Raw genomic sequence first — 20,580 nt, 5'->3', positions numbered from 1 at the left:
TCCAGAAGCATCCTGACATCTGGTTTTGTTAATTATTTTTATTTATTAAATTTGTATACTACCCTTCAGCCTAAGATCACAGGGTGGTTCACAACATAAAAATACAAAATGAGAACACAAAATACATAAAAAACCCGAACCCCCTTCAAACACATTTTGAAGGTCATAGATTTATTACTATTTATTAAATTTTATTTAATGTGTGCTCCTCCTTTGGTCTGAATCATGGCAAAATGGCTATGCAAAATGTGTTGACTTGCTAGTAGATTATTACTCTGTATAAAGGGATATATATCAGAAGAGATTATTTGCAGTACAGGTACGCTATGAGACATCTTAGTGTACCTGTAATTGTGCAGCAAACTGTATTTTTTATGATTGTTACCCGCCTCCCCTACTTTTATATGTGAGCTGGAAAAACGGGTTATAAATAAATATAAGGTACATGAAATGCTGCTACTATCTCGGTTGGTAAGAGGGTGGTGCTATGGTTGCAGGTTTGATCCCCGTTTGCCCCCAACATGAAACTTGCCCTCCCCAACATAAACCCTGGCTACTGCCCATTCATTCTTGTTACTCCAGCTCCATACACGTAATATAAAAATACACGCATGATGTACGTAGAGCAACTTAAGCAGTTACCAATTTTACAAAACAACAACAGCTGCATATAAAAATGTTGCAGTACTACGAAACTCAGGGCGACGCAGAAAAACAGCGACCCCTTTTCTCTCCCGCCCCCGCCCCCCCCCCCCCTTGATTCCGTGGGGCTGCAGCCCCGGTTTGCTCCGCCGGCAGAGGAGAAAAGGGAGCTCGGAGCCGGAACCTGGCGCGCGCCTGGCAGGGAAGCGGTGCTGCGCCGAGGGGCCGCCAGGTGGCGCTGCCTTCCAGCCGCCCCGGCCAGCTGCCTTCCTCTTCCGCTCCCTTCCTTCCGGTCGCTCGCTCCTCCTCGTCAGCTACACGCTCGGCGGAGGCCATGGCGGCGGCGGCGGCTGGCGGAGGGCGGAGCAGCACCCGCGAGCGGCTCTTGGCTGCGCTGGACGACCTGGAGCTCCTCGCCAGGTGGGTCGCCAAGGGAAGGTCAGCGGCGGCGGGAGAGGGGCTTGTGCGCCTGCGCGGTGGCGGCTTCCCCCGCCTGCCTTACTGTCGGCCAGCAAAGGCGACGCTCCTGTTCTCCCTCAGGATTTACATCGCAGGCTTAAAGGAGCGGTTATTTATTGTTTATTATCATCATTGGGATTTTATTGCAGGTTTAAAAGAACTCATTTATTTATTATTTCCCCCGGCAGGGACTCAAAGTGGTTTACAGGTTTAAACAAAAACATGGGAAGGGGGGAAATATATATATATATATATATAAAATCCAGTTAAACATATAAAACTATTATATGTTAAGTTGAAGGCAGCTGCGAAACAGCCATGCACCCTGGTTCGCTCTGAGGTTGCCAGGAAGGCAAATTTATAAAAGACAAATGTAAACAACTGCTGCATAGTTTAGATTTTTATCAAAAGCACCTTGTTACCGATCTGCAGAATCTTAAATGATAATACATAGTTTTTATTTCATTATTTGTTAGCACACAAAAATAAAATTAATAGGTTGTTTTTATATTAGATTGACCAGGATAATGCAGGAATGGACTCAAGATCCCCAAATATACAAATAGCTTAACCCTGAGGAGATTTCACCCCTCCCATATCCAAGAATCTCCTGAGGAGTCTGCTGATTCTCCAGAGAGGAGGAGGCTTGTTCTGCTCTCTACTTATTCTGCTCCAGCACCACATCAAAGAGTCAGTCAGTCAGTGGGGGGGGGGGGGGGAGAGAGAGACTGAGTGCTAGAGATCGTGTGTAGAGATAAGGTTGCTGCTAAGAGCAGCTGCAGGCACTCAGTGCGGTTCAGCATTTATTTATGCTTAGACCTATTTAGCTCTGTATATAGTTGTATAATAGTTGTAGATAGAATAAAGAAGATATTCTACAGAGCTGCTCTCCGAGTTGTTTATATACTCTGCTGTGCGACGACTGTCTTCCATGTCAAACCATGGAGAGACCTGGTTTGAACAAAGACATTGGATTCTTATCTCATTATACATGACTAAGCCATTTCTCACCTTCTCACCCCTTGCCTTTTCCTGTAAGACCTATTACAGTCGCTAAGAGTCGTCAACAGGCTCATCTCAGCTATCTGCCAATCTCCCATTCCCACCACCCTTCTGAGTAATACCCCTCCCCACCTTCTCTCTATATAGAAGGATCTGGCAACTTCTGTTTCAGTGTATCTGAAGAAGTGTGCATGCACACGAAAGCTCATACCAAGAACTAACTTAGTTGGTCTTTAAGGTGCTACTGGAAGGATTTTTTTTATTTTGACTATGGCAGACCAACACGGCTACCTATCTGTGACTGTCTTCTTGTGGAAGTGAACTCTAAGCTGTGAGTCCACAGCACTTTGACCTGTTCCTGTGCAGAAGTGCTACCCAGCTCGCCTAGCCCAGTCGGGGCTGAAGTGAATGAGTCCAGTTGGTGGCACTGGCCCAAGGGCGATGCTGACAAACCCCCACTCCTTTTTAGTATCCACTTTTTTAGGGGTCCACCTGCACATATGGAAAGGCTCCAAAGCAGCCAGCCCAAGTCTGTAGTAACCTTCATTGAGGTTCATCACTCACTGAGTTCAGTGGGACCTTCCTTCTGAGTAAATATGAATAAGTGCATGAAGGACAGGTTGGTTTTTGTCTGTCACCTGGAAGGAGCCTTTGGAGAGAGGAGTATAGTGTTTGCACTGGGGGAGAGCTTGTTTAGTGATATTGGGGCAGTTCTCCATTCTCAGTCCCCCTTCTCCACATCAGGACCATTGAGAAATGGAGTAGAAATATCTACCCCAAACAGAAAATTTTAAGAGACATATTTTTGACTAAAGGACATGGTATAAATGCTGTAAGTAAATAGATAAGTGATCCAAACCAGGCGCTACAGAGGATGAGAATGGTGGATCCTCAGCATCTGAAGCCCTGTTGACTTGCACCAGAAGGGGAGAGGACAATTTACTATTAGGTTTTTGCCACACCTATACCTTGTGTGTGCTGTATTTAATCTGTGCAGTTTCAATGAGAGGCTTTCAACTGTGTAAAGTTGAAATTGCACAGGTTAATTGTGCACCAAATGCAATCATAATGTATTTCAGATGCTATTTCCACACAAAACTTTCAGGAAGGCTGTTTTCTTTTTCAAGTTTTTAGAGATACAGTGGTGCCCCGCAAGACGAATGCCTCGCAAGACGGAAAACTCGCTAGACGAAAGAGTTTTCCGTTTTGGAGGTGCTTCGCAAAACGAATCTCCTATGGGCTTGCTTCGCAAGACGACAATGTCTTGCGAGTTCCTGTTGGTTTTTTTTCCCTTCCCCCCCTTTTTCTAAGCTGCTAAGTCGCTGATCAGCAGATAAGCCGCTAAAAGCCGCTAATAGCGCTAATCCGCTAATCCTTCAATGGGCTTGCTTTGCAAGACGAAAAAAACCGCTAGATGAAGAGAATCACAGAACGGATTATTTTCGTCTTGCGAGGCACCACTGTACAGATTAACAGAGTGAATATGTAACAAGCCAGGAGATTGAAAGCTGGAAATTCAGGTCAGTTATTAGCCCAAAGAGATCCAAGCAAACCCTAGAAAATAGGGTCTTATGGTAACCCATATTTTTCTAGTCAAGAAATATGGACTTAGTTCTTTTACCCTGAAAGACTACTAACTGATACAGTTCTAATATACTTGCTTTGCATAAGAAGCGAACATTACAAGGATTATCATATTGTAGATGTCAGTATTTCATTTAGTCTTTTGATACGACTTTGCCAAAATAAGTGGCATGGACATGGTACTGTAGTGTTTCCGGGGATCTTTCTACGTAGACTTGTTATTTACTGTGGAGGAGTGAAGGTTGTAACTCAATTTTCAGAAACTGCAACTGACTTTTTCCATTGTGTGGAAACTTTGCTTCAGGGAACTGATTGAGATGTTGGCCATTTCAAGAAACCAGAAACTTGCACAACCTGGGGAGGAGAGGCAGGTAAGCAAACATAAAGAGCTCATAAGGTCTGGGTATATTTTTGTTGGGAGAGGCCTGTACAAGATGCAAGCTGTATAAGGCTTTACATGTTAAAAACAGCTCCTATAAATACTAGTATTATTGGTATTATTATGATTTATTAGACTTGTTTGTCACTTGTTACCTGAAGGCCTGCCAACCTAGCAGTTTGAAAGCACGTCAAAGTGCAAGTAGATAAATAGGTACCGCTCCGGCGGGAAGGTAAACGGCGTTTCCGTGCGCTGCTCTGGTTCGCCAGAAGCGGCTTTGTCATGCTGGCCACATGACCTGGAAGCTGTACGCCGGCTCCCTCGGCCAGTAAAGCGAGATGATCACCGCAACCCCAGAGTCAGTTGATTCATAGGATACAGATGTTATTTCTTATTTCGAATAAGCAAACCAGCTCAGCCTTGGCTTAACTTTGCCACAAGGTGCTTGTGCAGGGAGTCGTTCTGAGTGACTTTTACACCTTGCCTCCGGTGTGTAGCTGCTGCCCTTGGAGCCTGCACATCAGAGACAGGTTGTAATAGTCACTCAAATCTACGCCCTGTATGAGGACCGTGCAGCGAACTGTCACCAGATCTGCCACCAGAGGGTGGTTCCCAAGTGTTAAAATGTAAGACTCAAGCCGTTCTGACATTTGGTTATAATATGCCAACAAAACAAAAAGCCTTATGTGGTATTAATCATACCAGTTAAAGATTTAAAGCAATAATTGTTTTGGGTTTATCCATAAAGCCTGCAAGTCAGATACACAGGATTCATAACCTACTTGCAGGTGATGACCCACAGTTTAGGAAATGCTGATTCAGAGCAGAATTATTTCAGTAAACTGCTCAGAAATTGACAGTATATATACTTTCCAATTCAGCTTTGAATTTCTACTTAGCAATCAAAAATTGCAATACACATTGGTTGTTGGACAGATCCTGGAGTTGTTGATTCAGAGGGATAAAGAGTTCCAAGAATTAATGAAACTGGCCCTTGATCAAGGGAAAATACATCATGAGATGCAGCTATTGGAGAAAGTGGTGGAGAAGAGGGACAATGATATCCAGCAGCTTCAGAAACAACTGAAGGAAGCAGAGCATATATTGGTGAGTCTGTGAATAAAATGGCATGTCGGAAGATTGGCATAACACCCTTGTCTAATAAATCTGCCATGCGGTGAAGGGTGAACATTTTAATTAGTCTTCTAAACACAGTTAGGGGTTTACATGTCTCAGTCATAATAAGATACACTGCACATTACTTTACCTGTACTAATAGTCCAGCCTTTGAGTGCCTTATTCCAGTTACTGTGGCATCCTCAACCCAGGTCCAGGTTTCCTTCAACTCTCTTGAGAAGTCTAGGTTCTCAGACTCTTCCACTTCAATCATCCCATTCATTTGAATTGTTCTGTTCCCTTTTTAACCCCAGGACCTCTGTTGCCATTTCTTCTCCGACTCTTGCATTTCTCCCCTTTACTGGGATTGGCATCCCTAAATTTGTCTCCTCCCTCTAGTTCCATGTAGTAATGTTTCCTGAAGTCTAGCACCTGGCAATAATTGCAGGTGCCACAGAAATTCTACCTGGTGATCATTTACAACCATAGTGGATATGTGGACAAGCCTTGCTGTTGATATATCCCTGGGAGGGTATGCTGTTTTAGTATTTTCTGTGCAACAACAAAAGCTAGAAGTATGTGTTGTCAATTAGTGTAAGGTATTCTTAAGATACTGTCAAATGTATGGTCAACTTGCAAAACATTTAGTTCAACTAGTATGGGAATTCTCTTGTACTAAACTCTGGTTACATATTTGTTCAACAACGAAAGTATTTTTTTAATATAGGCCACAGCTGTTTATCAAGCAAAAGAAAAACTGAAAACAATAGAAAAGGCAAGAAAAGGTGAGCATTATATTTTCAGTGTATTTTAGGAAGTTCTACAGTCGGTTTCCACAACTACATTTGACATGTGATGATTAGATCTCTTGTGTAATAGCTTTCCAGTGAAAAACTGCTATTAAAGATCATCTAAAAAATAAGAAAAAAAGCATTTAAATGTCAACTAATGACAGATCTTATTACATGGAAAATATATCTTTACAAATGTTAAACAAATTTTTGGATTAATTTCCAAAGAAATCTAATTCAGCTCTCTGTTGGATTTTATTCAGTCTGTTCTTCTAGCATTTATATCTTTGCGTATCTAAAAACCTTTTAATTGTCTCAAGTAAATGTCTCAAGTAGGACAGGGTGGTAAGTAATGTCCCAAGAAAAAGTTCAACAATCTTGTTTTCTTTAAAAAATAAAACAAAAAAACACAACTTTGGCCACCCCCCAAAAAAAAAATTATATATGCGTGTGAAGTGTGAAATGTATATAATGCTTTTTCAGTTTTATAAAGTTACATCTCCCAAGTCACACATGGCAGTTAGATAAACAGTTACAGATACATGCAAACACACAAACATACCTGTAGACATAATTTCCTAAAATATATTTTCAGCTTAGCATCCTGGACATGATGACACTCTTCTATAGATATTTGAAGATGGCGAAGAGTTGTACTCAGCTACCCTGAGAACTAATGGGCTTAAGTTACAGAGGAGTCTGTTTCATTTGAACATTAGGAGAAACTGCTTGATGGATAAGAACAGTTTGACAATACTGCCAATTATTTAAAAGGCTCTTTTTGAACAATATGGTCTACAAGACCCCCTTCCTGACTCTATGACCCTGAAAGTATCCAAAATAGGAAAAAAGGATGTAGTTGGCATCTAGATGCAACACACACACACACACACACACACACACACACACACTTTAGCTAGGCTTCTGATTACAAACCATGCAACAATTAGAAACTTGCTTGGTTGTTAATCACTGCCACCAGCACACATAAATTTAGTTACACCCATGTGTTCATGACTCTGCATAGGAGTGCGGAACAGAATGGTTTAATAAACAGGGAGGAATTGTTTTAATTTGGAAACTTCCAGGCAGCCTCCTACATAGTAGCCATAACATACAAACATATAGTGATCTGCCCTTCAAAAACTCCACAGTAGTGGTCTGCAATGTGTACAAGTCTAAAAATCAGTGTGCGAGGATGAGAAAATGAGGGGGAATTGGTGGCTCAGGAAACGAGCAGTGACAGCTTTTACATGTTTCCTCCTGAAACACTGGCTTTTGAATCTTGTAATGCAGAGATGAGGCTTTTTACCTGCTGCATCTTTTCTTTTCTCTCCACTTCTCACAGGGGCAGTTTCATCTGAAGAAATAATTAAATATGCTCATAGAATTAGTGCCAGCAATGCTGTTTGCGCTCCTCTGACATGGGTGCCAGGTAACAAGTTTCACAATTAAATGTTTGACATACTGCGTTTTCCCTGAAAAATGGATCTAAAAATGTTTTATCTCTGCGTATACTTTGTGTACAAGTTTCGGCTGAATTTCACAGGCAGATGGAGTGAAACACACTTTTCTATGTACCAAATATGCTACGTGCTACTAGGTGAACAGTGGTTAAAAGGAAAGATGATTGATGGAGATTGGATAGTTGTCTTGCTATATATATATGTATGTTGTTGTTATTGTTTAGTCATTTAGTCGTGTCCGACTCTTCGTGACCCCATGGACCAGAGCACGCCAGGCACTTCTGTCTTCCACTGCCTCCCGCAGTTTGGTTAAACTCATGCTGGTAGCTTCGAGAACACTGTCCAACCATCTCATCCTCTGTCGTCCCCTTCTCCGTGTGTGTGTGTGTGTGTGTGTGTGTGTGTGTGTGTGTGTTTATTCAGAATTGCAAACCAACCTCCCTCCACCTCTTTCCCCCTTTTCTTCCTAATGTAACACTAATGTCTCACAACTAATGAAACTGATCTGTACAAAATTCAACTTGAAAAAAGAGACATTGCACATACTTTTCTAAACCAAGAAATCTTTAATAAAAATCTATTTTAAAAAAGAAATAATTGCAAACCAATTGTTTATTTTTAAGGTGACCCTAGGAGGCCATACCCAACTGATCTGGAGATGAGGAGTGGTTTGCTGGGTCAGATGAACAACCCATCAGCAAATGGTGTCAACGGACACTTACCAGGCGATGCACTTGCAGCAGGCAGATTGCCAGGTAATGGGAAATGAGAGAAATTAAACTTCTCCATTGGCCAGTAACTGAATCAAATCATTTGAGCTGTTTCAAATAGTGTATATTATTTCAGAGATGGAGAAAATACATGTGCTTTAGTTAGCCAACAGCTAATTTAACAGGGAGAACAAAAATACATTTATGATTTCAATTTTATTAAATGTTTTATCAACAAAAACAAGATGCTGAAAGAAGTGATATTTGTTGTGGATAACATTCTGGTACTGCTGATTGGCATGCAATCACTAAGCTAAGGGTGGCTTAATATGTTTGAAACAGTGTAGTGGTACCTTGGTTCTCAAACACCTTGGTATTCAAACATCTTGGAACCTAAACACTGCAAACCCGGAAGTGCTCCAGTTTGCGAACTTTTTTCAGAAGTCGATTGTGCTCCATTTTGAGTCTTACACTTCCCATTTGAGTGCCACACTTCTGTTTTGAGTGTTACTCTGAGGTCTGTCTGTTTTTGCTATTTATTTAGCGTTTTGTTTTTGCGACTCTTTTTTTGTGTGACTGTGTGGAACCCAGTTCAGCTATTGATTGATTGATTGATTGTATGTATGACTGCAGTACATTGTTTATTGCTTTCATTTTATGGATCAATGGTCTCATTAGATAGTAAAATTCATGCTAAATTGCTGTTTTAGAGGTTGTTTTTAAAAGTCTGGAACAGATTAATCCATTTTGCATTACTTTCTATGGGAAAGCGTGCCTGGGTTTTGGAACGCTTTGGTTTTGGAACTGTCTTGCGGAACAGATTAAGTTTGAGAACCAAGGTACCACTGTATTTAATTGTTAAACCATAATATGGCAATCAGGACAACCACATTGTAGCCCCTGCTCATCCCTTGAACAATTCCCTCTTTGGAAATAACTGTGCTTTGCAACAGTATAGCATTAACATTGAAGCCATGGTCAGAAGCAGAATTAAAGGGTTTTAGGCTAGCTGTGATTAGCAAAAGAAAAAAGTGAAGATGGAGGGAGAATAGCTTGTGTGAGAGAGACAGAAGGGCATTCTCAATTCCAAAATGGGCATTTGAATTGGAAGGAGAGCAAACCACAATTCAACCATTAGGCTGTGTAATGTCTATACCAATCTTCCTCTGAAATCAATTGGGCCTAAGCATTTAACTTTGGTTGGCTTGTATTTTCATGGTTTGTCTTCGGTTGAAATGATATGTAGTTTTATTGCATAATTTGCAAATATTTACAGTGGTACTTTGGTTTACGAACTTTATCCGTTCCGGAAGTCCAATCTTAAACCAAGGCGCGCTTTTCCCATAGAAAGTAATGCAAAATGGATTAATCCGTTCCAGACTTTTAAAACCAACCCCTAAAACAGCAATTTAACATGAGTTTTACTATCTAACGAGACAATTGAAATGAAAGCAATAATCAATGTAAGAAGGTAAAGCTAAAGGGACCCCTGGCCATTAGGTCCAGTCGTGACCAACTCGGGGGTTGCGATGCTCATCTCGCTTTATTGGCCGAGGGAGCGTACAGCTTCTGGGTCATGTGGCCAGCAGGACTAAGCCGCTTCTGGCAAACGCCGTTTACCTTCCCGCAGGAGCGGTACCTACATGCGCTTTTGAAATGCTAGGTGGGCAGGAGCAGGGACCAAGCAACGGGAGCTCACCCCGTTGCGGGGATTCAAACCGCCAACCTTCTGATCGGCAAGTCCTAGGCTCTGTGGTTTAACCCACAGCGCCACCCATGTCCCTAATAATCAATGTACTGTACTATAAAATAAAATAATTAAAACAGTATTGTGGATGATAAAAATTAAAATTTATTACCTGCACTGATGAGTCATTGTTCGGATGGAGGGGGGCTTTTATCCATTTCCACAGTCAGTCAGTCAGTAGCTGAACTGGGATCCACACATCCCACCACCACCACACTGCTGCAGGAAATGCTCCCTAGAGCACGCGCCTCCCACAGCAGCATGGGGGGGGGAGTTGCGCACCGGCTGGCAGGTGAGCGGACACGCAGCTTCCCTCCCTCGCTGCTGCAGGAAACGCCGTGACGACCCCCTTCTCCGCTGCCAGACAACGGAAGTGTGGCACTCAAAACAGAAGTGCACCCCCGAACAGAGTATGTTCGGATTCCAGAAAAAGTTCGTTAACTGGAACACCTTCCAGTTTTGAAGTATTTGTGTTCCAAATAGTTTGTGAACTAGGATGTTCATAGACCGAGGTACCACTGTAGTTAGAAATAAAGAACTGCATAGTTATGTGAAACTTCTAAACTGTGCATAACAATGGACTGCAAGTTGTTAAAATACATTGCTATGAAAATATCTGGATGTGTGATTTTTGTATCATTTCATTTTTCCTTTAGATGTACTCGCACCTCAGTATCCCTGGCAATCAAGCGACATGTCAATGAACATGCTACCGCCTAATCACAGCAATGACTTTATGCTGGAACCTCCTGGACATAATAAGGAGAATGAAGATGATGTGGAAGTCATGTCAACAGATTCATCAACCAGCAGTAGTGACTCAGATTAGCAGTAGTGACTCAGTCTGTTTGGTGCACATTATATACATCATTAAGCACCTGCTCTGCAATCCAGATAGCCACAGTGCAAGGAAAAAAACTGTCTACAACTTTGACATTTATTTCATTATATTTTATGAATTGCTGTTTATTCAGAATAACCCAACTATGGCTGGAAACAGTCTTGGAGAAAGTGAAGCTTGTTTCCAGCAGCTGTAACACAATTTATTTCAATGTGTAGATAAAACAAATTCTTGAAGATGAAATAGAAATAACAACTGCAGGAAGTGGTAGCTGATAATCCTTTAATTTGTGGAAGGGGCTTTTTTCTAGTGGTGGTGACAGCAAACAGACTGAGGAAATTTTCACTAATTCCCCTAATAGCCTTGTCAGAATTGATAGTTTGAGGGCATGAAGGAATTTGGGGAAAGTATTTGCATTTCCATTAACAGAAATATTATTTGGGGAGCATTTCACTCACAGAATCTCTGGATTCATCTCTCTAACTTTTCAGAGAATATGCAATGTGAAAACAGTTAAACTTTTGCAGATATTTGAAACTAGTTGCTGGATTCAGCTTATGACCAGTTTATAGAATACAAGCTTGAACTAACTTTGGTGTATTATGAACAGCTTTCCCTCAAACAAAAGCATACCACTAGTCATCTTTTTTTCTGAAAACGATGGACTAGGAGGGCATAAAGTTGTACCACTTGTTGCACAAAATAAAGCTGATCCAACCAGTCCTCCTCAGCTCAACCTACTCCACCCCACAACAATCTTTCTGAAAAGCCTCTCCATAGGGCTGAAGACCCTTCTGAACATCAGGAGCTGTGCTGGCAGCTGCTGCCAGCGTGGGGGAGAAGCACCTAAAATCAGGTGAATGCACACACAAAGTGCCTCCGCTACTTTGGATTATTCTACCCTCCCACCAGCGCCCACAAACACAGTGCACATTATTTAGTAGGGCTTTACAGCCCTCTGGAGGTTTTACAGGGCAGTGTAGGGGAACGCTAGGTTATGCAAGCTGCTTTCTGTTCAAGCAAACCTTGGATACAGTACTAAGAGTTCTATTGTACATGCGATATTGAAGATTGCTGTACTATTCACAGAACAATCCTAACTCCCAACCGGCTGTGCTGGAAGGGGGTTGGATGTGGCAAAGGAACCCTTCCGGTGAGTGCCTGAATGTCACCATGTAAACAGTGGGTGGTAGTACAGTGGTACCTCGGGTTAAGAACTTAATTCGTTCCGGAGGTCCATTCTTAACCAGAAACTGTTCTTAACCTGAAGCACCACTTTAGCTAATGGGGCCTCCTGCTGCTGCCACCAAGCGATTACTGCTCTCATCCTGAAGCAAAGTTCTTAATCCAAGGTACTATTTCTGGGTTAGCAGAGTCTGTAACCTGAAGTGTCTGTAACCCGAGGTACCACTGTATCCCTTGCCATGGCATTTGGGGAGTTGGCATTGGCCAGTACTGGATCCTGAGCTGGGTCTTGCTATGGTGGTAATGGATTTGATTTCAGCCTCTCTACTGTGCTAGCCTGGGGACCACATAGCAGACACATTTTTCCTGTGCCGGAGACAGCTATGGATGTGGCAGTGGCTAGACAGTTCCAACCTCCACTGCTGCCAGCCATGTATTTGGATTGCACCCTCAAGTTGTTTGCAGTATATATATGCTCAGTTTCTTATTTAGCCTTTGAATGTTAGGTGTGTTGCTTGCTGGGGGGGGGGGAGTTAGTGGGTGATTTAGAAAGAAAAAGCACTGATAGGGAGGACTAACATCACCACTTAATTCACGCAGTATGTTACTCACAACTGTCCATATTCCAGGACCTGCAGTATTGAGGCTCACCTTCCCTTGTAGCCAGCCTTCCAGGAACCCCAGGGGTGGGCAGGGCCACGCAGCACTTCCTCACATACCACAGAGCTGCACCTCAGCATGGTCCAGCACTTGGCCCCTGCCACCAGCATCCCAGCAGCCAAATCCCTGCCCAGTGCTTTGTCCTTTTACGGAAACAGTACTATCCCCATCCCAACTCTTAAAAAAAAATGCTAGACTGACAAAAGGCCAAAGTGTAGTTTGAACTGGGTGAAATGTCTAGGAAAATGAACTTCACCTCACTTAAAAGGATCCCCCAAGGACTGGTATATAACTTCAGAGCAACTGACAAGGAAGAGAGAGCCACCAGTTAGGAGCCCAGTTTGGCTCCCAACTGGTTCCTGCACACCTCCACTCAGTGGTGAGGAGGTAGGAAGTCAAGCTGGTAAAAGCAGCTTTTTGTGATGATGATGATAATATATTTTTTATTCCCCAGCCACCCTGGGTGGCTTCCAACAGAATATTAAAATACAATAATCTATTAAACATTAAAAGCTTCCCTAAACAGGACTGCCTTCAGATGTCTTCTAAAAGTCTGGAGGTAGTTTTTCTTTTTGACATCTGGTGGGAGTGCATTCCACAGGGAGGGCGCCACTACCAAGAAGGCCCTCTGCCTGGTTCCCTGTAACTTGGCTTCTCGCAGCAAGGGAACCGCCAGAAGGCCCTCAGCACTGGGGGTGATCTAGGACCCTTGGCTAGTGCAAAACCTGGTGGTTGTTGGGCCTGCAGAGAAGGTATGTAAGCAGGTATCTTAATTTCTTCCACCTCATTTAATCTTTAATGCCTTGTTCACCACAGGCATGCAGACCCTCAGCAGAGGTGGACAGGGAATTGCCCATCCCAGCCTGGAAGGTGTAGGACAGTGGGATGCCTATCTAATGGTGGCAATGTATATGGAATTCCAGGCGTCGTTTCTTTTCCTTTGCAGCAACATTGCATGTTAGCTGCTTTATCTCCATATTTTACGCTTCCTCTGGTCAAGTTAGGCAGTCCTATATATATACACCGTATTTTTCGCCCTATAGGACGCACTTTTTCCCCTCCAAAAATGAAGGGGAAATGTGGGTGCATCCTATGGGGCGAATGCAGGCTTTCACTGAAGCCTGGAGAACGAGAAGGGTTGGTGCGCACTGACCCCTCTCGCTCTCCAGGCTTCAGGAGAGCCCCAGCGCCAGCCCCACAAGGTCGGGGGACAGAGGGAGGCGGAACGCCGCCATCCCGCTGTCTCCCGAAGTGGTTTGGAGGCTGACGGCGGGGAGAAGAGCGCTTCTCCCTGCTGCCTGCCCCACCACTCCGGGGACAGCAGGGAGACGCAGCGCGTCTCCAGGCTCTCCCCGGACCTGATCTCAAGGCGGGCGGCGGGGGGAAGAGCGCTTCTCCCCGCTGCCTGCCCCACCACTCCGGGGGGGGGGGGAATAAAAAGAAATTTCTTTATTTCCCCCCAAAAAACTTGATGCGTCCTATGGGCCGGTGCGTCCTATGGGGTGAAAAATACGGTATTTAATTGCTTGCTTCATCTTAAAAAATACTGTGTGTGTTTTGCTAAGGCAGTGGTGACTGATGCATCTGGTCGTCAGATGTTGCTGCTGCCCCACCATTAAAAATTGCATGTCCTGTTGTCATGGGGACTGCTCTGCCAGCTATTCTCATTCTAAAATAGGTAGCATCCTGTGGTCCTCAGTCTAGAAATTTCTCGTGGGAGTGGGCAATCTGGAGGAAGGGGCCAAGATGAATAGTGATGGGAGAAGGGGGGGGGGACCCTCTGTAAGCAATCATTCCTGGCACCAGCAATCTATTATTCCTGTGAAAACCCTTTGGGGAGAGGAAAAGGGTGCCAATGGTCACTATGGATTTGGCAGCATCCACTAGTAATGTGTCACTCCTAAATATTGTCAACAGAAAAGTTTTTCTCACTGCTTTCCTAAAGGCATTCAAGCCTTCATTGTCAGATAATGTGTGTTTTAGCTTTCTTCATGGCTGGAAAGGGGAAATTTGGGAGTTTCTCCTACCTGAAAAGCCAAAGGTGCCCTAAACTCTGTGTATTAACTACTTTTCTGTGCTTTGGTTTTGATGGTAACTCTCCAAACTGAGACAGAGAAACTTATTTTGGTGAGGAAGACACAACATGAAACATACAACACAATACTTGTTTATCAAAGGCAACATTCAACATTCAAAAAGCAATCAGCGTGCTATCACACAGGGTATGGAAGGAACAACCATGTATTTAATAAGGTAAAGGTAAAGGACCCCTGGACGGTTAAGTCCAGTCAAAGGCGACTATGGGGTTGCAGCGCTCATCTCGCTTTCAGGAAAGCTGCTCTGCTGCATCCTCTTGCACACTTGCTTTGTAATAGTGCATATCTATTACATCAAAATCTTACTTGCCATTATAGATTGAAGAGTAGAGGCAAAAAAGACAAACACTGATTGCAAAAATGCTGCACTTTTGTGGCATGTTTAGTGTCAAGGATTATTGCTACATTTCGTGGAAGTAGCTGACTTCATGCTTAGATAAAACTACCCCCTCCCAGGTGATACAGAATTCATTTTACAAATAAATGTCTCTGTAAAAACACAGATTTACTATATAGTAAATTTAGCACTCTTTTTTCACATAATGATTTCCAGTGTATCCCACAAGGTGATTAAATTCTTCTGTGAAAGGATTGTAACCTTGTTCTTTTAAGCAGCATAAAGCCCAAAACAGTTGATCTGCTGAAGGAAACTCTTCCCATTTTACCCATTCCCAACCTGTAAACAAAGAAAAAGAGAGAAATGACGATAGATACTGCAAGTTCAGAAGTCCTATGACCTGGCTCAGGTAACACCCAAATATATTTCATCCCTAGGGTCAGGATGCATTTGAATTTAAGTGCTTCCATCCAGTTTATTGTGTACTTGGTGCCACTCATGCATGCAAGTATTTTGCAGCATCCACACAATGTGGTCCCCATCAAAATGCCATCCCATCTTGGAAAGAATAGAGCCTAATTGAGGGTTGCCATACGTCTGGCTAATCCCAGACATGTCCTCTTTTGGGGGGCAAACATGCCCATCTGGGGAGATTTTTACATTTTAAAGGAAATGTCTGGGTTTAGGAGTTAGTTATTTATTTTTCTCTTGTGCAACCGCTGCTCTGAATGCCACGGCCGCTGCCAGCCTGAACCAGGGAAAGAGGCGCACATGGTCTGCATGCCCGGCCACTGCCAACCCAAGCTGGCAAAAGAGGCATGAGGGTGCAGCAGCGGCCCTGCGCATCTGTGCCCCTCTTTCTCCATCTTGGGCTGTCCTCTTTTTTGCTCTTCAAGATATGGCAACCCTAGCCTACTCCCAAGGTAATACTTTATAAGGTCGCAGCCTAAATCTCACCAAAAACAGTAAAAAAATCAGTGTATGTGACAGCATTTTCATACGTGATACAAGAAAAATATAATCTTACATTAATACTATGCAGAGAATGTGGTTACAGAAACTACCTAATGCTCACTGAAGAGTAAAAAATATAATATCCTACTTTCATTTTTATCAGGTTCCAGATTCCTTGGTTCAGATTCATAATTCATATCCACCTCTCCTTTCATTAAGATCGTTACATAGTGGTAATTATCCTTCAGACTAACAGAATTTACAGTTGATGCAAAGCGAACATTTGTTAGGTGCAAGGCTGTCTCTTCCAAAACCTCTCTTTCTGCACATTCTGCCAAGCTTTCACTAAACAGCAAGAAGAAAAAAGAAATACTATTTCTACTGAGAAGGCAATAATCAGTTTTATTTGCTTGAAGTAAGAGCTCAGCTTCTTAGCCATGAAGCCGCATGAAAGATGGTAATTGAATGGCTTTGCCCTCCTTCCCCCCATTTAAGGGACAATATAGGCGTGAAGAGGGGGCTCAAAAGAATCAAAGATATGAAAAACATGGCTCCATTAGGTCATTTAAAATTGGGGGGGGGGTTTCCCCTGCACTCAAGCAACTGGCCGTAACCAATTCTATTGGGTTTGCAGGGGGGAGAAGTCATCCAGTCCAGATGATTAAATATAAATATACCATAAGAAGAGTCTGCTGGATGTGGCTTCTCAGTGACCAACCAGATGCCTACTGAAAGTCTGAAAAAAGGACCTGAGCGCAATAGGAGTCCGCCTCCCTGTTATTTTCAGCAACTAATATTCAGCAGCAAACTGCCTGCAACCATGGAGGGGGAGCATAGCCATCACGGCTAGCAGTTCTTGGTAGCCTTATCCTCCATGAAATTGTCTAATCCTCTTTTAAAACCAACCAAAATAAAAGTAAAATAGTAGAGAGAACTCCTCTTTGGAAGCAATCCCCTGCACACACCTAGGAGTTAGCTCAATTGAACACAAGTGGGGTGAATTAGAGCTGTACTAATTTGAAAGTAAGGGACGCAGGTGGCGCAGTGGGTTAAACCACAGAGCCTAGGACTTGCTGATCAGAAGGTCAGCGGTTCGAATCCCCGCGATGGGGTGAGCTCCCGTTGGTCGGCCCCTGCTCCTGCCCACCTAGCAGTTCATAGGCACGAAGTGCAAGTAGATAAATAGGTATCACTCTGGCGGGAAGGTAAACGGCGTTTCCGTCCGCTGCTCTGGTTCGCCAGAAGCGGCTTAGTCATGCTGGCCACATGACCCGGAAGCTGTACGCCGGCTTCCTCAGCCAGTAAAGCGAGATGAGCGCTGCAACCCCAGAGTCGGTCATGACTGGACCTAATGGTCAGGGGTCCCTTTACCTTTAATTTGAAAGTGGGGAAGCAGAAAGCATGACCCTTCATAGTGCAAAATAAAAAAAATTCCTTCCAGTAGCACCTTAAAGACCAACTAAGTTAGTTCTTGGTATGAGCTTTCGTGTGCATGCACACTTCTTCAGATACCGTATCTGAAGAAGATACCGTATCAGATACCGTACAGATACCGTATAAGATACTTCTTCAGATACCAAAGTGTGCATGCACATGTATCTGAAGAAGTGTGCATGCACACAAAAGCTCATACCAAGAACTAACTTAGTTGGTCTTTAAGGTGCTACTGGAAGGAATTTTTTTTTATTTTGACTATGGCAGACCAACACGGCTACCTATCTGTAACTGGAACCTTCATAGTGCAATACTAAGATGAAAGGAACCAAACTGTGATGCCTATGAGACAAGCACCACGTCCCCCTTTGCGGACGTTTTATACTTCCTTATAGAACTTCACGGCAGCCTTTTGCGGTAGATGAGGTGATTGGTCCAAGTCAGGAAAATATAAATATAAGATATTGTTCCCAAAGAAATCCCGACCAGCAATAAGGTCTGGACTGCCCCAGAAGGCGAAGTTTGCACGAACATAGGGGCCTGATTTAGCTTTCTTTTTAGGACACTAGAGATTTTTCCGAGTGACTGAAATCGGGGAGCCGATCCCCAGAGAGCTCTGTTCTGCCAGGCCTGCTGCCTCCCAGCCCCTCAGCGGAGGTCGCCTGACGACGACGACGCAGAATGGCGTCATCGCCCCGCGCAGGCCTACCCGAACTCTAGGTGTCCTCCGGGGAGCTGGAACAGGCCGGCGCCGACAGCGCTCTTCCTCTGGCCGAGGAGGACGCATCCTGGGTGGGCAGAGCTGACGACCACCACTCCGACGCCCACGCCGGGGCGCCCCCGGCCGCAGGCCATACCGGAAAGGGCGGGGCCTGGCCCAATGGGGGCGGGACCATTGCCTCAGCTGCTCCAATCGGCAGTGAGCCTCCGGGCCACGCCCCTCCACTTTTCCCGATCCAAAAATGGCGGCCCCAGGTTTCCCATTCCCAGCTGCCAATCTCCCATTCCCACCACCCTTCTGAGTAATACCCCTCCCCACCTTCTCACTATATAGAAGGATCTGGCAACTTCTGTTTCAGTGTATCTGAAGAAGTGTGCATGCACACGAAAGCTCATACCAAGAACTAACTTAGTTGGTCTTTAAGGTGCTACTGGAAGGAATTTTTTTCTTTTGACTATGGCAGACCAACACGGCTACCTATCTGTAACTGTGTTCATATTATTTTGCTTTGGATTAAAATAGTCATGTATTGTTTGCTTCTAATTGTTGTTAGAGTCCATCAAATTGTTTTCTCTATATCATATGCATTTACATTAGTTTGCAACTTTTTTTTTTTAATATGAACGTTGAAAACATAAACAATACATGGCATTTATCGGCTGCACGTTTTACACATTACAGTACTTTAGAAGAACTCCGTATTAACACAGTATTTATATAATCTTTTCCCAGACTGTTTAAGTCTTTCATAGACATGATCTCAGTAAACCTTTAAAGGCAATATGAGGATTCTCCAGACTGAGGCTAGTGACTGGGGGGGGGGGCTGGGGCTCAGAGAGAGCAGCTTGTCTGGAGCTATGCAATATGTACATAATTAAAGTTAATTTCATTCAATACAATTTCCTTTTAAAAAACTGATTTCCCTCCCCTTTACAGAATATGTGCAAGATGTATCTCCATTGTGTGTCCATTGTCACTTCAATGTCTAGATGGCATCATTTCACTTGCCATTGTTGTTCATTCAATCAGCTGCCCTTTTAATCGCCTGACAAACAGCAACTGTTTAATCCTTAATATATATAATCCGTGACACGTGGTATGTTGTTACAAGTTCAGTTCTTTGTCTGTTTAAGCACTCATAAATTGGGGTTGCTGAATTAGTAGAGATTGCTACAAAGGTATGGAGACAGAGATGATGTGGAAGTAAAGGAAGCAGAGAAAAGGCAGACCTGCTTGAAGGCAGCAGCATTTCAAGACAAAGGATGTGGGGGGGGGGGCTCAGCCCAAGATTCACAATAGGCGACCCTCTCCATGAAAACCCCTAGGGCCCAAACGGTGTGCTTATAGTAAGGAGCAAGGGCACTGTAAAAAAGAATTGCCCACTCAGGAAAGGAATCCCAAGGTCTTGAGAGCACTCAGGTTAGAAGAAGAGTTGGATGAGTGATGGGGACCAGGGTCTGGCACCTCCCTATGGCAAAAAGCAGCACAGCCTTGCCAGGCCACAAAAAAGCAAAAAGACATTCTGCCTCTAAGCGGGCCAGGAAGCTTGCTGAAGGGAGTCCGGCAGATGACAAGAGGTGTGGGACCCGCCTTTTGCTTCCTGGCAAGCAGTGGCATAGCAAGGTCAGGTGGTACTTGGCGCGGAAAATTTATTGTCACCCCCCTACACACACACATTGAAATTATTAAAAGAAGGGAACGTAAGATACTTACTCAGTGGCGTAGCTAAGGCTTTTGCTGCCCGGGGCAGTCACTAAGTTTGCTGCCCCTCTTGCTGCTCCTCATGCAGGAGTCCTGTCGATTTGCCACAGTCCTCCCCTCCTCTCTGACTGTACTTCCCTTCTCTCCCCGCCCCCCAAGGGTTGGGAAGGAACTCAGCTCCTGTCACCTCAGACTCCACCTCTTCTTTGCTTTACTTAATGCAAGCATGTCCCCAAAGTCTGTTTAATCTGGCCCCTGCGGCAGTTAATTTCCTGGGGTAAAATCCTAAAAAAACCTCAACACCTTCAATCCTAAAAAAGGCTCAACAACTTTGGAGTTAAGTCATTGAAAAAGGTCAAGAACTTTGGTCGGCCCTCACGGCCCTTCACTTCATCAGATCTGGCCCTCTTTGAAAAAACTTTGGACACCACTGATAATGCCTCATCATGTTCTTTGTTTCTCTTGCTTCAACCACAGACAGAGCTCAAGCATCTATTCCTGCCTGGCAAAAGCACCCAAGAATAGTGCAAAGTAGGAGCAATAAAGAAGGATGTGATCTCTCATATCTGCATGCTGCTTCTATGAACAGCCATAAGTACAGTGCTGAAGTACAGGGGATTGAGGTGGTGTCATAGGTGCCCACCCCCCGTGCCTGCAACAAGCCCTGTTGGGGCTTTTCATAGCCCACAGCAGGCGTGGGAAAGCCCAATGGGGCTCGTCGCAGGCGTGGGAAGGCCAGTTCTGGGCACCACAAT

The 20,580-nt window shown here is 44.0% G+C and overlaps 3 protein-coding genes across 4 annotated transcripts in view; 2 read left to right on the top strand and 1 right to left on the bottom strand.

The window, feature by feature from the left end:
- The first annotated feature begins 939 nt into the window (after positions 1–939).
- MED4 (mediator complex subunit 4) lies at positions 940–11,460 on the top strand. The gene is made up of 7 exons (XM_083474984.1): positions 940–1,062; positions 3,992–4,058; positions 5,003–5,173; positions 5,910–5,967; positions 7,322–7,408; positions 8,063–8,194; positions 10,553–11,460. The coding sequence occupies exons 1-7, from the start codon at positions 977–979 to the stop codon at positions 10,723–10,725; spliced, it is 774 nt and encodes a 257-aa protein (XP_083331110.1). The 5' UTR covers positions 940–976; the 3' UTR covers positions 10,726–11,460.
- Positions 984–20,580, top strand: part of RB1 (RB transcriptional corepressor 1) — a 126,653-nt gene continuing 107,056 nt past the window's right edge. Inside the window, exon 1 of one of the 2 annotated variants that reach the window (XM_083472947.1) lies at positions 984–988. The gene's annotated coding sequence lies outside the window, so the exon portion shown is untranslated. Of the gene's footprint in view, positions 992–20,580 lie in introns of both variants that reach the window. The other variant, XM_083472948.1, reaches the window with a different exon arrangement.
- NUDT15 (nudix hydrolase 15) lies at positions 14,734–18,286 on the bottom strand. Its single transcript, XM_083475393.1, has 3 exons — positions 18,113–18,286; positions 16,118–16,314; positions 14,734–15,354 (listed from the first exon to the last, which is right to left on the bottom strand). The coding sequence occupies exons 1-3, from the start codon at positions 18,256–18,258 to the stop codon at positions 15,200–15,202; spliced, it is 498 nt and encodes a 165-aa protein (XP_083331519.1). The 5' UTR covers positions 18,259–18,286; the 3' UTR covers positions 14,734–15,199.

This window comes from Podarcis liolepis (genome assembly GCF_965112155.1).
Source record: "Podarcis liolepis genome assembly, chromosome: 1".
Taxonomy (NCBI): Eukaryota; Metazoa; Chordata; class Lepidosauria; order Squamata; family Lacertidae; genus Podarcis; species Podarcis liolepis.
The sequence above is the reverse complement of the archived record's forward strand: the minus strand, read 5'-3'. Positions and strand labels throughout refer to the sequence as shown.